The sequence below is a fragment of the Equus przewalskii genome, chromosome 7 (genome assembly GCF_037783145.1).
Source record: "Equus przewalskii isolate Varuska chromosome 7, EquPr2, whole genome shotgun sequence".
Classification (NCBI taxonomy): domain Eukaryota; kingdom Metazoa; phylum Chordata; class Mammalia; order Perissodactyla; family Equidae; genus Equus; species Equus przewalskii.
The window spans coordinates 34,930,742-34,948,589 of record NC_091837.1 but is presented as its reverse complement, the minus strand read 5'-3'; the positions used below and the strand labels follow the sequence as shown (position 1 = coordinate 34,948,589).

Genomic DNA, 17,848 nt, shown 5'->3' with positions numbered 1-17,848 from the left:
CACCGCCTAGACTCACCACTGGCCTAAGCGACCCGTCCACTTCCATAATCTGACAGCTCTTTCACAATTGTTATGTAATGTTACCCACATACATATTCCTAATCCTAAGGGCTACTGGGAAGAAAGCAATTTATGAGACAGCTTCTTGTCAAGTGTGAAGGGGGCTCTTCGATGGGATTTTATATCAGATAAGTGTCCAGAGCTATCGCACATTCTCATGGCTAGAAACCTGGGCCCAGAGGAATAAGGTGGTGGCTTATGCCCTAAGCTGTTGTCCTGCTCTGGTCTTAAACATATGGCAGGTATTTAGGAGAAAAGCTTCTGAGGCAGTGAATTCTGGTTGTCTGTCAGCCTAGCAAATTACATTCTTCTGCACTTAAATTCCTTAATTAGTTAAAGTAGAGACACTGATGTCTTGCCTCTTGGTTAATCTGGAAGAAGCTGTAGACAGACTATAAAACTGCTCACTGGCTTATTTTGCCTCTTTGGCTTCCTCCTCCTGGGAGGCACCCAGCATTTACTCACATATTTACTTAGCCAGATAATCCCAAATCTTCAGGGAAAGGCAGAGCGCGGAGGCCTCAGAAGATGAAGTAAGCAGATTTAGAAAGAAGAGTAGGAAAAAAAGAATTCTGCATTCAAGATAGGACATCATTTACTATTTTTCAACAAATTATTCAAGAATAGGATATACCTGCAGTGCAAAGTGGGGAAAAACCCCCAATTTCCAAGTGCTCATGTGAGCAGAACAAAGGAGGAGGGCTATGGCAGCCCTGAAACCATCCCATATTGCATCCAGTTACCTGCCAAGAAACCACAGGGGGACGCTGCCCGAGCAGCTACGAATGGGACTGGGGCTCTGCTATAAAACCTCTCAGGCTATGAGGCATTTGTCCCTGGGACACTTGTCCAGCTGCTACACATTCAGGCCCCACCCTCTAAAGCACTTTATAGACACTAAGGCAGGTGACCACCTACATGCACCCCAAAGATAATGGCAGAAAATTAGAGGTGACAGAGTGAGACAGCAGAGGATCCAATGCCAGGCCAGTAGAACGGGGACTATACAGGAAGCCCAGACACAGAGGAACATGAGGATTGTCCAGTGGCAGGCAACTGTGGCAAAGCAGCGAGTGTCTCCTGAAGGCGGGCGACAGGGCTTGACACTGATGATCATGGAAGCGGGCACCGCCACACAGGTCGTCTCCATGGGTTCAGCCAGAGAATGTGGAAGAGCTGATCCGCACGCAGCTCGCAGTTCCCTGGGGAGCTAGGAGCATGGGCTCTGGGGAACACTTGTTATCCAGACCGGCACATTTGCTTTGATCCTGCAACAGTCTGCCACCGTGGCAGTGTTAGAGATGGCTGATACAAAAGCGTAAGATGACTTACAGCACATAAAGAATTGTTTCCAAACTTAATTTATAATCCATCAATATTTGAGTAAAAATGACTTTGCTTTTTTTAAAGGGACATGATGGATTAGGCTGAACTGTTAAGAACTTAATACAAAAGGATTAATTAGGCTAAATGTAGATATATTTCTGTCATATCAAACAGAGCTGTGGTGAACTCCATTCACATCTAGCGTGACCATGTCATACACACATGTGTGGCTTTAGATTTCAGTGTGTTCTCCCAGCGTAGAAGAAATCAAGGGAAGAAGAGCAGTAAACAGAGGTTCCCCTCATATGAAATACGTAATTTTGCACTAGCTTGTATGTGCCTTTGGAATTATTCTCCCACCTCTTCACAAACATTCACTGCATACTTTCTAATCTCTTCTGTGTCCGGCCTTTTGGGATTCATAGAGGAAACAACCTGGCCTCTGCTCACGAGGCCTGCGGCTGGTAGGGGAGGGAAAAATGGTACCTGTAGGGGTTTCGTTTTTTCTTGTATACAATTGTATGTTGTACCTCTATAATTGGATTTTAAATGTCTTGAAGGTAGGGTTCCTGTCTTCTGTTTTTCTGGCCTTCACCTAGAGTAGGTTGAGAGGTCACTCGATACCCACATGTTAACTAGTTATGTGTGTACCAGGAAAGCCACAAAAGAGATGAAGAAAGACTCCAAGGGGTTAAGATTTCTAACACTGACAACAGCAGAGAAACGGGGGTGTGAGCAAAAGATAGGAGACTGAGCTTGTCTTCCCCATGGGAAATTTACTAATTCACTGTGACAACTCGTACAGAATTCAGAAAAAAAGAGACAATGGTCTGCACTTAGAACAAATGGCAGCTTGCTATTCCCAACAAAGTACAGACACTTCTGAAGCTGAGGTAAAGATGTGTGAGCAAGGAAGCGTGTGTGTGTGTGATACATACATGTGGGAAGAATCTTTTATCAGGTACAGGGCATGTGGACGCGTGAAGAAATCTAGTGTGGTACTCAGGTAAGCAAATGTGAGGGAGGGGAGTAGCTAGCCTTAAAAAAATGCACGTGTGTACACACGTATGTGCGCGCACACACACACGCACATTTATTTCAGGAACACTATCAGAGGAAAGTTTCCCGAAGGTGGGGTTAGCATTACAGAGATGAACTTTTATATCAGAAACCTCATTACTTTAAGCTTTAAAATGCTATACTTAGTATTTAATTTAAAATACTTAATGAGCCTTGAGTAAGATTGAAGAAAAAAGTTTTGTGGTTTTCTCCTTGCTTTATTCTGAGCCTCTTTATTTTCCTTTCATCTCACATTTTTCAAAATCACCACCCAATTTAGTAGTCAATGAAATGCTCCTTTAGATAGATTTGTTTTATAACTGTATCTGTTCTTGCATGCTCTTTATATCACGGTTTACCTTGCAATTAAATAGATTTTCTATTCAAATTGGACTGATGGACATTAAGTGATGATAATGATTCTCTATGGATTTTGGAGGGGGTAAAATAACTATTTCTGTGCACAAGGAGATCTCCTTCCAGATGCAAAAGTCATACTTGCAGTTACACTGAACACAATGGGGTGTGCACAGCTTTCTTTATTAAACGTTCATAAGAGTTCTCCAAAGGCGCCGTGTTCTCCCACGACCCCACTCCTGCTGCATGTGAGAACAGATGTGGTAGCTGATCACCGCTGAAAGAAACAGCAGTGTGCTTGGAAGGTGAGGTTGCTTGATTGTGCTAGTTGATAAACCTGTGGATTGTTATTTTAAGAATTTTTGAAAAGAATATATTCTCTCAAAATTGTAGTTTACTGAGGTCAGATTATATCATTTTCAAAAAAGTTCCATAAATTACAGACTGAGTATCTTTTATGGTCTGCATATATTAAACATCGGTGGAGCACGTACAGACTTCGTCTCGTTGGCACCTAATCACACACTGTGATCCCCTGCCCCACATCTGCACCTTGTGTGCAACAGTGCAGAAGGAACCCAGGTGACAGCTCTCTCCTAAGGAAGTGAATCATTCTACTTGAACATCCAGCCTCCACACTTTTCTCCCACTGTTGATATTCAGAGCACACACAGCGGGAGCCAGGAGGCCACACGGATTAAGCATATCTGGGCTGCAGATGCACCTATTAGCAAATGGATCACTGAGCCAACAGTAAACAACACACAGAAAAATATTTGTCATATAAATAAACATGGAATTTTAGAGTTCGTTTGGCCAACTTTCCTTCATTTCGGGGATGTGTAGAGTAAGGCTTGGAGGTGGGAACTGGTTGGTATAAGGTCACTGAGAAAGGCCTACGATGCCCTAGTGTGGTTACCATTCACCTCAGAGTCAGTTCTCTAGGACTCTGGCCACTGGTTGTCCCAGGATTCCCATGCCCCCAGGTCCTGCTGCCACAACTGAGTCTTGTTTGGTTCTGCCTCTATTCTTGTCTCCTCCCCTCTAAGAGAGGAGCCCGCCAGCTCCTACTCCAGGCCAACCCATCACCTGTGTTCTCCCTGCCTCCTGAAAATCCCCATTCCCCCAATTTCTTCAGGTCTCAGCCCATGGCCTTGCTCCTATCTTCACCCAGAAAACTGATGTTCTCAGGAGAGGGTGCCATTCCAAGTTTGGTGTTTACGTTTTTGTTGTATTTATTTAACTGCATCCTCATCTCCTCTGTTCTCTGGGCCCAGAGGAAAAGGCTCGTCCTTAGACAGCTGAACTGAAGACCTGCACTCTGGAGCCCTTCCCTCCTGCCTCCTTGGGAAACACCCTCCTCAGCTGTCCACTTTCTAATATTTCAATCTCTCCCTCCCTCCTGATTCTTTCCTCAACACACAACATTTTCAAAGATCTTCCACCTTTAAACTGTCCTTTGATTGCAAAGCCTCCTCTGTTTATAGCCGTTTCTCTCTTCCCTTCTCAGCTAAGCTGCTGACCAGTTTAACCTCAGTCTCTCCATCCTCACTCTTGCCTCTGTAGACTGCCTTCAGTCCTCACCCTTTGTAGTGAATGCATGTTGTTTTTGGTCACTCAACATCCGTTTCATCCATTCCTCCTTCCTAATATGTCTTTGACTTCCTTTTAGGAAATTGGGGTGGCTTGTCAATTCGGGGCCTTGGATGGCTAGGGAGGAGCACATGAACCAACCTGGGGGAGTCAGATGCTCTGTTCTTGTTATTTGAATCCTGATCACAGTGAAAAAGCCTTGGAATTGTTAACGCTCATCTTCTTGGTGGCAGTGCCCTGACCAAACTGGCTGTGAGCCCCTCTGCTCCCTGGCCCTCTGGAGTTGGTGCCTGCTTTCCTGTTTGTTGGCAAGCCTTATTCTTCACATCAACATTTTGAGCTCCTTATGTTCTTTCCATAAATTTCCCTTTGGCTTAAATTAGCCTGAGTTGATTTCGGTTGCATGCAATCAAAGAACTCTGATAGGTCATCCCTCTGGAACGACTCAGGCAAAAGGTTACCAATGACCTTTTCCTCGTTAAATCCAGTGGCTATTTTCCTGCTTTAGGTTACTTACTCTCTCTCTGCAGCATCTCCACTATGTCCCTTTCTCCATGTTGCTCCCTCACTCACTCCTTCAAGGGCTCTCTGTTGGCCACAAAGTGAAGCCAGACTCCTCATGTGCCTATCTAGCTCTCTATGACAAAGTCTCGATTGCCTCACTATTTCCCCCTCTCTCCGTGTTCATTGTGAACACATCTGAAGTTTCCCTCAGGGGTCCTGTGTTTGCCTCTGCCCTGAACACCCTTCCCTCCCTTCTTTGCTGATTAAATCCTATTTGTTCCTCCACACTCAGCCCCACACACCACTTTCTCTGGAAAGTATTTATTGACGAACCCCTCCAGCCTCCACTCCCTGTCTGATGAGGCGCCTCTTTCATGAACCGCCAGAGCACTCTGTGAAACCTTTCTCACAGAAGTTAAACACCTTGTTTGATTCTCCATTTCCGTGGACAGGGCTGCACGTAGCTTCTTCGTAGCTCCAGCTGCTTGTGTCTACACATATTGACTGGTGTGTAGCATGTGCTTGTTAACTGAAGGAATCCTCTCCTACCTCATCTGTGATTTTCCTCTGTCACCCTTTTCCCTTTCTTATATTGTACTTTCAATCTCTGCTTCCAATTACATCTTCTTTTCAGACTCTCAGTTATGCTCATGTCTACCCAGCACCGTGCACACACACACGTGCATACACACACACACCCCCAACCACGATAATCATACCTCAACCTTGCTTCCCTTGTAGTTGCTGCTCCATCTCTTTCCTTTGATTCAGTTCTCCAAGAACAAGCTGCACTATTATCTTGACCACACACATAGCCACTACTCCACTGCCATGAGGGGCATGGTTCTTTCACGCCACTGAGGCCTGCTATGTACCAAAGGCCTCTTGGTTGTTAAGAGGGCAGCACTGTGGAGCTGTGGAGAGGGCATGGGCTTTGGAACTAGACAGACCAAGATTTCAATTCTAGTTCTGTGCCCTTGGCCAAATTATGTATCCTCACTGAGCCCTAGTTTCTTAATTTTGAAATTAAGGAATCTTTATGTGTATCTCATAGGGTAGCTGTGATAATGAAGAGAAACAAGCTTGTGAACCATTTAGCAGAATGCCTGGCACAGAGTAGGTGCTTGACACATTTTGTTATCTACCTTCCTCTCCCGAGTCCCATGTACCCTGCCCCTCTGCGCCTTGGTCACACTGCTTGCCTTCTTCTTGCTGAAACTCTATCCTCTCCTACTTCACATGCTTCTGGGGTGCCTTAGTTCTCACCCTGTTTCTCTTGCTGCTCTTTCTCAGACTCCATTCCCAGTTCTTCTTCCCCTATCTGTCCTGGATGGGATCCTCTCCAGTGCTCTGTCTCCAGTGCTCCTCTTCTCTCTCTCTGTTTTCTCTCGAGAATGCCATGCTTCTGGTACAGTGCTTATCACTTCACATTGTACTTTTCCATTTGCCGTCTTTTTTTTTTTAGAGGAAGATTAGCACTGAGCTAACTACTGCCAATCCTCCCCTTTTTTGTTTTTTTTTGCTGAGGAAGACTGGCCCTGAGCTAACATCCATGCCCATCTTCCTCTACTTTATACGTGGAATGCCTACCACAGTATGGCGTGCCAAGCAGTGCCATGTCCGCACCCAGGATCTGAACCAGCAAACCCAGGGCCTCCAAGAAGCGGAACGTGTGAACTTAACCACTGCGCCACCAAGCTGGCTCCCCATTTACCGTCTTTCTATCCCTTAGACTGTGCCATGTCTTTTCATCTTGCTATCCCCACTCTAGCCCAAGGCCTAGCACACAGTAGCTGCTCAGTAAACGAAGGGAGAATTTCACATTTCATAGCTTGTCTCTATGTCTTCATCTCATGTGTCCCTCCTGAGCTTTCTGGAAAGCCCCCGTTGTTGTTCATTCAGTGTCTCACACTTAGCAGGTCCAAAATGAATCATGTTGCCTTTCTCCTAAACCTGCTCTTTTTTGGGGGAGGAGAAAGGGATTCTCATTCTTGGTTAATAAACTTTACATCAGTCCAAGTCACAGTGGTAGAAACCTTGGTTCACAGTCAAGTTCTTTTCTCTTATCAGCATCCCCAAACAACACCCAAATTGTATATTTCCCATAAATTCCCAATGCCACTGCCACAACTCAAGCCACCTCCTTTCTCACCTAGAGTCTTGCTCTAAGCTCACCTGTCTCCGTGCCCTTCTATAACCTGCCTAAACCTTTTTTGAGTGGCCTCCAGAACTGTCTTTCACCAACACCAATCAGAACATAGGATTCACCGGCTCAGTGCCTTCCATTACAACAGACAAACACTCCTCCGCTTCTGCTTCTACTGTTGCCTCCTCCTAGAAAGGCGTTTGAGACCCCCACTGACAAGGCCTCAGTGAGCTTTCAGCCTCAGAGGTCACTATGCTTCCCCATCACCTCTCTGACACAGCTGTGCCAGACCACTCACTCTTTCCCCATCTTGCCATTGACTCCCCTTTCTCTGTGTTCTTCCTGAAGTGGCTGTTGTCTCATCCGGCCATTTAAAATCCTTTCTCCCAGCTCCTCACACATTCTCCATGAAGTCCTCCTGGATCTTCTCAGGCAGAAGTAGGCCCTTTGCAAGTGCTATCATCATTCTGACTTACCCGTGTTACAGTTAATTGTTTAAATGGTTCTCTGTTACATAGTTTATGTTCTTTGAGGACAAGTGAATTATAAATACCTTTGTATTTCTTAGTGCCGTGGATACAGTAAGCGTATCAATAAATGTTGGATACATTGTGCTGACAAGGGATTAGAAAGCCTACTTTTGCGTTAGTTTGTGAACAAGACAAATTGGGCTCTTTAGCTGATTTTCTCACTTTGTACAGAGGGGCACTGAGATCTTTGGGCAGAGAAAACCTCAAAGGTTCAGAGGGGCAGCTAGGGCGTCACCTTTCCTGGAAGAGCCGGCTGGCAAGAGGGGTCTGTAGAGGGCCCCTCTCCTGCTGCTCATAGCTCAGTCCCAGTTAGTCCCTGGTTTCTTGGGTGATGTGCTGGGGGAGGTGACGTGAAGTGTGGCAGTGCCTGGGTGGGAATCATCGTGGGCTACAGAGTGCCAACTTCATCTTTTCCCTAGCTCTGTGTGAAAGTTATGGAGAGAGGGAAGGCTTGAATCAGCTACATTAATATGATTGTTGAAGTGGTCAACAGTAGATTGAAATGGAGAGCAAAGTTTGTTGAACAAGTATAACCTAATCAAAGTTTAAGACTGTAACTACCCGAGTCACAAAATATCAATCTTAAATATCCAGTTCACTTAAAAAGTTCTATGAAAGGCAATAGCAAGAGTTCAAGACAGAATAATTTCAGCAATGTCTATAAAAAGAATTTGTCTCTTCCCTTTCATGTATGAGTTTGATATCTTGGAACAACTCAAGAGATCTTCTAAAAAATACTACTATTATTTTGTACTGTTAGGCGTTATCTACATAATTCTTACTATTAAGCAATATTTCAACATTTTATCCAGGTCAACCTTGACTCTCTCTTCTTCTTCCATTGATCCTGGATCTGGTGGCTTTTGTAGAAAAGCAGATTTTTTGTTGTATGTGATAGGAGCACTTGGAATCTTAATATACCTTCCTTGCATGTGAATTAGGTTAATTCTGACATCAAGTGTTCATCTTAAACTTTTTTCTTTCACTACTTTTTTAGTGATAAATGTTGTGAAAGTCACCCTCTTTTGGTAGATAATAATCTTTAAAGCATCCATTTAGGGGGTCCCTCCCATCCTCTGCATTGATTAGAGGTTAACATCTCTGGTCTCTACTTCTCTTAGCTCCAAAACACTTATCACCTGTTATCAGAACTATTCGGAGCAACTCAACAATAATTTTCCTACATGACTATGAGACTTCATTTGGATTTTTAATAAATAGTCACATTCTAATGAGGTCTTCACAAAACTGACTAAATATGTTTAGAAATCATTAGCTTAAATTACCGGTGCAAAAATCTCCTTTGGGAGTCTCGCAGATTTGGTTATAAGATTTTTGGCAGATGGATCAGTACAACAACACAACAGAGTCTCTGAATCTCCACACAAACACTGTAAATGGGAATGCCTGGGAAACAGGCGACTGGATAAAAAGCCAAATGTCCCCTCAGGTGGGTTCATTAGAGAGGAAAACAATCACAACACATTCCAGCGCAATTTAAAAGCCAGGTGTGCAGCCATGGGCAGGTGCCAGGAAAACTAACAAGGGTCCCTTCCCAGAACACACGGGCTGAAAGGGGACACTCAGCGGTGACAAGGAAGTCTTAGATAATGACAGCTCCTGGCAGATGTACCGAGGACCCGCTGGAAGGAACAGCAGCGTCCGCGTTTTCTGCACCAGGTGCTGCGACAGGGAAAGCCTCCCAGTGGCTCCAACACCAGCAATTACACCGCCTAACGCAGAGTGCTTTGGGCAAAAATCAGGAGGAGTGGGTTCCCAGCTCCGACTTAATGAACCGCCAGCAGTCTGGGTAAACAAACAGGCCTCCGCCTAGCTCATGCCTAATTCATGACGGACACACCATGTGCGTAAACATGTTCAGTAGGTAGCTGCTGCCTGAAAAACCATGTCATTTTGATTTCTTTGGTGGTTTGTTATTGCTGTTTTTAAGCATGGAAAATGGGGAAGTTATCTCCAAACAAATGTGCGGGATTAACAATGGGAACCGGCCTGCAATAAGGTTAGCCCCTTTTCCCGGAGGGAATGTGACCTTTTGTCAAAACCCCCAAATCACGCCAGACATTTCAAGGACAGATGCCATTACATTCATTACTAACTGAAGACAGGCTGAGGCAGGGGGCTGGTGGTAACGAGGCGAGCACGCTTCAGAGCTTACCACACCCCACAAACCTGGTGAGGATATGGAAGGATTTTTTTTAAATAAGCTTACAAGATCTAAAATTGTGTTACTTTAAGCCCATAGGCTTCCATTTTTGGGTAAACCTGAAACCTAGTCACTGTCTCTCCTTCGGCTGCACACTGTTAGCTGGAATTTCATGGTTATTTGTCAGAAGGACTAATTTCCATCAAAAAATACAGTGACCACCCTTATGGGTTAGGTCCTCGTGCTGATGGAAGGAACAGGCCATACTGCATGGCCTTTTTATTTTCTGCTTTTCTAAAGTAGGTACCTCAAGACGAAACCTGGCTCCCTGCAAAATGTGCCCCATCCAAGAGACAGCGGGCTTCAGTGCGAGGCCTCTCCTCCACCGTAGAAATTTGACAACACATGCTTCTTTCCACCTTTCAGCCAAAGCCTAAGTTGTCCTCACCATTCCTGAAAGTGAAAGGTTTATCACAGGAAAAGAGCCTACCTCCTGAGTCACCGAGTCGAATTTCAATTAAGAAAAAATACACATGTGCCTTTATTTTAAAAAATCTAGCAGAAGTTGTTACTTTTAATAATTATCTACTTTTCGAAATAATTTACCTTGGTATTATTTTAGGTGAGCTCTGATGCAAACATGTAAAATTTGAGGTGGTGACTAACTTTTCAGGACCAGCATTACTGTGAAGTAAAGCCCCGTGGGAGCAGCCTCCAGGTGCCTTTCTCCTTATCGTACGTAAGCAGTCAGTGTACATTTGTGAAATGAAGTGAAGGATTCAGAATGAATCACACATTTCAGGGGAAGAAACCCAAGAACATAAACATAGACAAAATATTTAGCTTAGCTATTTCACAGTTAACCTGGCATACGCTAATGGCTCTCTGATGCTAATTTGGAAGAATTCTCATTTGTTCATTCATTTCATTGCGCATTTACTGAGAACCAGGAGGGAGAGGCCCACAATGTGCAAAAGGCGAAAGATTTATGCGATCTGAAGAGAAACCAGAGTATAGAGGCCCACAATTTGTAAGGCTGTCTCTTCCCTTAAAGAAGCTTGCCTTCTGGGGGAGCTAAAAAGTTTTTTTTTTCATGTGTCATTACTGCTTTCATAGCAAAAGAAGGTAGATTTAGGGGGTAAAAAAGGTAATTATAGACACCACTGTAGGTCCCAGGTTTGTTGGTGGAAAGGTGAAGGTTACATTAACACGTATATTCAGGAAGTCCTCAGAAGGGGCTGGAACTTCTCCAACCACCTGACAGGTACGTAGAAACTCCCTGACTCTTTACAGGAACCCTGTGAAGCAGGGGCTACTGCATCCCCACTGCCCAGGCGAAAGGTCGGCGGTGGAGAGGCTCCGTGACCTCCTCTAGGCTCATCATCGGTGAGCACCTGCCACCCCAAGCTCCAGGCCCGCTCCCCTGCTCTCACTGTCTCCCAGAAGGGAGGGAATTGAAAGATATAAATGGTTTTTATACTTTTAGTAGATAAAATATTGCTTTGTAAGTTTTTACACTTTACATAATGGTCCCATAGTACCTCCCCTCTTGTCTTGTCACATATCCTTTATCGTATAGAAAATTTTACATTTTAATACAGTCAAATTTCTCTATCCTTATTTTAACATGTTGAGTTTTTGGTATTTTTGGAACATTCTTAAAAAAAAAAGGTCATATTTTCCCCCATATTTTATTTTGAAAGTTTGTTACATTTTGGTCTTTATTTGGTATTCATTCTTGGGCGTTTTATGAAGGAGGCATTTTTTTTTTTGTCCAGTTGGGTAACCAATGTCCCAGCTCAACTGACTGAAAAGCTCATGCTTTCCCCACTAATTACACATTTTCCCACATATGTCTACAGTCAACATCTGGGTTCTCTATTCTGATCTATTGGTCTTCTTTTCCCAATTTGTGGTACCTACAATATTTCTTTTTCCTATGTCCTTGCCTGGTTTTGATATCAAGGTTATACTAGCCTCTTAAAATAAAATGGAGGAACAGTCTTTCTTTTTTTCTTCTCTTAAAATAATTTTTATAAGATTTGAATTATCCATTCCTTGAATATTTAGTATAACATACCTGTATATATATTTGGGACTGGTGTTTTTCCATGGTTAAATTTTTAACCATAATTCACTTTTTAAATAATTATTGTCTATTCAGAATTTGTTTCTTTTTGAGACAGTTTTGGAAAATCATATTTGTCAATAAAGTTGCCTAATTGATCTCAATTTTCAAATTTATTGTTTGTTATTCATATTATCTATTATGATAAAAAATCTTTATTTTGTTCCTAATATTGGTTATTTTTGGTTTTCTTGCTTTTAGTTCTGATTGTCAGATGTTTATTTCATTAGTCTTCTCACAAAACCTCTTTATCTTGCTTTTTATTAGTTTCTTTGCTTGTCATTAACCATTTTCTGCACTTGTTTATTTTTCTGTTCCTTTTTCTTTCTTTGCTTGTACTCTGTTCTTCACTGTCTTTCTGAATGAGATGCTCAGCTATTCTTTTCTCTTTTCAAATAACAACCTTTAAGAACATATATACCTTTTAGGGACCATTCTGTTTGCATCCTGCAGGTTCAGTGTATGATGCTGTATGTTTCCCAGTTCTAAGTATTTCCTGATTGATATCGGGTGTTTCCCCTTGACCCAGGAGTCAGTGCAAGTGCTTCCTCACCCAGATGCTAAGTGAAGACCAATTCACTTCCTTGTCATCTTTCTGTGCTGGTGTCGGGCTGGCTTCTCCCCACACATACCCCGACCCCAGTTTGCCCCTTCTCTGAGTGTCTACCCTTTGTGGGTTTCTTTCTCCTCCTAGAGTTTCAAAATTACTATCTTAAAATTTTTTCCCCAGTTTTATTGAGATATAATTGACACACAGCACTGTGTAAGTTTAAGGTGTACAGCATAATAACTTGACTTATATATATTGTGAAATGATTACCATAATAATTTTAGTTAAAATCCATTATCTCATATAGGTACAGAAAAAAGAAAAGGAGAAAAAAATGCTTTTTCTCTTGTGATGAGAACTCTTAGGATCTACACTCTTAACAACTTTCCTATATACCACTTGGCTGTGTTACCTGCAGTCACCCTGCCGCACATCACATCCCCAGGTCTTATTTATCTTATCACCGGGAGTCAGTTTCTTTTGACCATCTTCCTCCAGTTCCTCCCCTCAGGATTTTGGTTTTACGTGGTAGGCTCAGTCCAAATTCTTGGTGCTGCACAGGTCCAAGACGTTATCTCCCATTCTTGGTGGGCTTTAAAACCCAAGATCCAAGATCTCGAAGACTGAAGCCCCCTACCCTCTCACCAAGACTGACGTCCACCACGCCGCCCAGCCTTCGAAGGACAGCTGCAGCGTCCACTCTCTCTGGTCTCTAGTCCTCACTTTATTTCTGGTCTCCAGTTGTTTACTTTCCTGAGAGCTAAGCTAATTATTTTTAACTCATATATTTACATATACATGTGATATATACAAACATATTAAGACATTTATATTTTGTCTAGAATTTCTAGATTTTTGTAGGAGGAAGGATTTGGGTTAATTGGCATTTTTGCTAGAATTATAACTATCTCCCACTTCTTAATGTCTCTATTCTTCCTGGATTTTGCCTCCTGATAGCTTCTGAGAATCCGTTTTTTTGACAGCTTTATTGAAGATTAATTGATATAGAAAGAACTGCACATGTTTAATGTGTACAATGTGATGAGTTTCCACATACACAAACACCCTTGCTACCATCACATGGTTGAGGTAATAGAGATACCCAGCGCCTCCCAGCCTCTCAGAGTCTCCTGTGTACCTTTTCTCTTGTGGTAAGAACACATAAAGTGAGATCCACCTTCTTAGTAAATTAAGTGCACAATGCTGTATCGTTAACCATAAGCACTATTTTGTATAGCACATCTCCAGAATTTATTCATCTAGCATAACTGACACTTTATACCTGGCACATGAACTCCCCATTCTCCCTCCTCCAAGCGCCTGGCAACCACTATTGTATTCTCTGCTTCTATGAATTTGACTTTCAGATGCCTCTTATAAGCAGAATCATGCAGTATCTGTCTGTCTGTGACTGGCTTATTTCACTTACCACAATGTCCTCCAGGTTCATCCATGTTGTCATAAATGGCAGGATTTCCCTCTTTTTTAAGCTGACTGAGAATCTTAAGAGACAACTGCTTTATGGTTTCTGCCCTAATCTTTCAATTCTAGGCTAACATCTTTGCTGAGGGTAAGTCTCACAATGTCAACTTCTCTAAGAAGTAATGCGTTCCTCTCTTGAGTTGAGCAGAACCACGGAATCAAGCCTACTATAAAACAAAGCAACTGCACTCTGTGTATTTTCTCATTTTTAAATTTCACTTTGAAAATAATGCTATAGCATACGACTACCGAAATTATAAGTACTTAGGAGTTTCCTGATTAAATAAAAGTAGCACCCCTTAACTGTTACTACAGATAAAGTAATCCAAGGCCTTGAGGGCAGATTATGATCTCCATTTCACAGGTGAGGAGATGGAGGCACAGGAAAGGAAAGTCTCAGCAAGAGGAGATGCTGGAATTCTATCCTGAGGACAGAATCCAGGGCTGCACACTGGTTTGAGAGTCAATATTCCAGAGTTGGGGAATGTAGCCCTGTCTAATGCAGCACCCATTGACTTTTGACACCCAGCAACGATCACTCATGCTTAAAGGTATTTTTGTGTGCTCAATATAGCCAGATGATAACTGCTTTTAAATCTTGACTGCCTTTCCTGTCTGTTGCTATCGCAACAAATGAAAGCAATTCAGGCTATGTTTACTGATAATTTATAAGCAAGCACAGCAAGTGATAGGAGGAATGCAGTAGTAAATGTTTTCGGGAGTACACATAGTACTTCAAAAGCTGGCGCCTGCCTTGCTACCAAGTAAACAAGGAACAAATGCCGTGAGGTGGACGGCCCACTTACCCGCCCCACCTCCACGAGGTTGGTCACCATTATTATGCTTGCGGTGTTTTCGTGCCACACCATCCTCCAGAAGTCATAGATGGTTTCTTGCATTGGTCCTGCGGGAAAACATAACAGAGGCTTTTTTTTTTCTTCCTAAGTCTGTAACTGGAAAATTTCTGGGGCTTACAAATAAATGTATTAATACCCACATATGGTTCCCTCACTTTTTAGAGGGCCAGAGCCCTCCTTTCTAGTGTTATACAGAAGGGTCCTCTTTCTAAACCAGCACCTACAGAAATACTGAAGTTTTCACACACGGTTGAATTTTCTCATGTCATCAAATGTATCTGCATTTGAGCTCTTTTTACTCCTCTTAAACTGCTGCCGTGAAAGAGATTTCTCCATCATTTAGCTATTTATCTCCATAATACTCAAGAGTGAAATTTAAAAAAAATGGATAACATTACTCTTCCTGCTAACAACTGGCAGCTATCCCAGGGAAATGGTACACAGAATGAAATGAGCCTCTATAGGAAAAATGGCCTTTCCTTGTTTCTAATATTTTTCTCATTCCATGCTATCTGTCAAATTAATGCATTTTTTTTGCCTGACTTCCTAAACGGAGAGAGAAGTTCGAGTTTCAGCAGCTGTGCTTCCTCTCACTGAACATGATCAGCTTTTGGGATCTGAATATTAAAAACCTCCTTCTTATGGACTGGGGGAAAAAAAGAGGGGAAATAGATATTACAAAACGCTAGTGCTATAGATACTAGCAGGTACAGAAAATTGGAATTTCAAATTTCTCCTCATCCAGGAATTTAAAAATGTAGACAAAGACAACAGATTAGTGGCTACCAGGGGAAAGATGGGGTGGGGGGTGGACACGAAGGGTGAAGGGGTGCACCTACAACACGACTGACAAACAATAATGCACAACTGAAATCTCACAAGATTGTAACCTATCATTAACTCAATAAAAATTAAAAAAAAAATAAAAAAAAATTTCTCCTCATCCAGATTTTTTAAAAGCCCAAATTCTACTTTATGCCCATGCATATTTTGAGGGTACAAATGTAACAGTATAAATCTGTATAAGACAAGCAGAAATGCAAGGAAATGAGAGGAACACAACTTCAGTGGCATGAAGAGTCCCATACTGTATGTGGATCATACTGATGTTCAGGTGGGAGCTGGGACCAGGACGCAGTCATCCTGTAGTATCTTGACGCTGCAGATTACTAAATTTGGAGCTCAAATATGTGAATTACAGAGTTGCCTCTGCCTTTTAACCAGCTGTGTGATTTTTGGCAAATTACTTAGCCACTCTGAGCTTCAGTGTCTTCATCTTTACCTATATACTGATTTCAACAATGCTTCTCAAGGTTATTTTGAGGATTTGTGGAGTTAACGCACTTAGGCATTTTATGAATAGTAAAGCATTAGAACAAAAACAAGGTGTATTTAAAGATATTTATTAACAGTCGCTCCTTGGCTAAAGTCGGGACACTGAGCAATGATGGCACACACCCGAGGGGCCCCTTCGGTTCCCTCCCATTCGTCTTGGCCAATTACCAATTGCTTCTTGTGTAACTTTTCCTCTCCTTCCTCACCGTCCTCCTTCCCTTCTGTCCACAACACAAACGTCTATCATCCCTCCTTGCTGCTCTGGCTCCACTCTCACCCTCCCCGTGAAAACCGACTCCATTTCCTGATGTCTCTGTGTCTAGTCCCTTTATGGGACCATGCACGCCACCTCCCATGATGCTGCTCCTGCCATCTTGGCCCCTGTCCCTTGGCATGTGTGTACCACTGTCCCACTGTCCAGGCTGCGAATTTCAGTGACTTCAGTCTGAGGGTACAGAGGGGACAAATCAACGTCGGATCCCAGCAACCACTGCATTCCTGGCTTGTGCAGAGGTGCATTCATTGTGTACTTAACAGCTTGTTACTTATTTACAAGGAAAAAAAAAAAACGCCCTGAGTCCATCTCTGCGCAGAGTCTTGCCATTGTGACCCCTGAAGCAAAGGGTGGCCTGTACACTTTGTGCTTCCTTCACTAGATACACAAGCCTGTGCCACCTATTCTGAACCTTACGGAAACAGTTCTGATGACAATGGCTATAGTGGGCGGGTCAGGTGTGCCAGCACCTTAGATGGTGTGTGCCTGCAGGAAGAAAAGCCACCTCTCCTCTTAGTGCCCAACAGGAGTCTCCCAGAGACACTCTGGCCAGGGGCAAGTTCCAAGTCCAACTCACTTACCCTGGTTTACCATCAGAGGCCCTTGATTACTGATTTCAAGTTACCTCCTGAGGGAAACTTGGCTGTCAACTGCCTGCTGCTTCCTTGGTGCACTGTGGAATCTCTGGCACATAGCAGAGCTCAATGAATAAATGAATGAGTGAATGATTCAGTATGCATGTGGATAAAGAGTATTATTTATTATTAAAATATCATATTATATAGAGAGATATGAAATAATATTAACATATAATATTTGTATGAGTCCCTTTCTCAACTGATGGTTCAGAGCTTACAGTAGTAGCTTGAAAGCACGCTGCTTTACCCCTTTCAGCTCCTCGAAAGGGGGGCATCTTTTGCAAGGTTTCTTCAGACGGGAGTGGCGATGGCCCTGGCCTGAGAGCGCAGCCTCGGGGCGCTGCTGTTGAACCACTGCTCCCAGGCACTGAGCAGGCGGCTCCTCTGATCTCCCTGCCCCAAGGCTTTGCCTCCAGGCTTCACTCAGTTCATCACCCTTCTCGATCGAAGGCAGTGGTTCTCAACTCTGGCTGCATATTACAGGTGCTGTGGATTTAAAAAAAAATTCTGACGTCCTAACCCAAGGGACTCTGATTTACTTGGTGTGGGTGAGGGTTAGGTCTGGGTGTTTTCAAATCCCTGTTGGTAGAGAACCATGGACCCACAGCGTCAGAGGCATTTGGCTCCGTCTTCAGACCTACCCGCAGGTGGCTTGCGCAGAGGTGTCATTGTGGAAGATCACACATTTGTTTGTTTTGAATCTACTGATTAGTCTAACGCAGTACACAAGCTCTTTGAATCAAGACATTCCATTTCTCTGATCTAGAAGGAACTTCACTCATAAAATGTCGTCTAGGAACATGGTGTACCACCTCACCAAGGGGCTGAGTCACAGGTAAGATGAC

General features: G+C 43.1%; 1 protein-coding gene across 8 annotated transcripts in view; it reads right to left on the bottom strand.

The window, feature by feature from the left end:
* Positions 1 to 17,848, bottom strand: part of PTPRM (protein tyrosine phosphatase receptor type M) — a 771,793-nt gene that overhangs the window by 36,558 nt on the left and 717,387 nt on the right. For all 8 annotated transcript variants that reach the window (XM_070629469.1, XM_070629471.1, XM_070629470.1 and 5 more), the window contains one exon: positions 14,706 to 14,803. In XM_070629469.1, the coding sequence (XP_070485570.1) occupies positions 14,706 to 14,803 (98 nt within the window). The remainder of the gene's footprint in view (positions 1 to 14,705; positions 14,804 to 17,848) is intronic.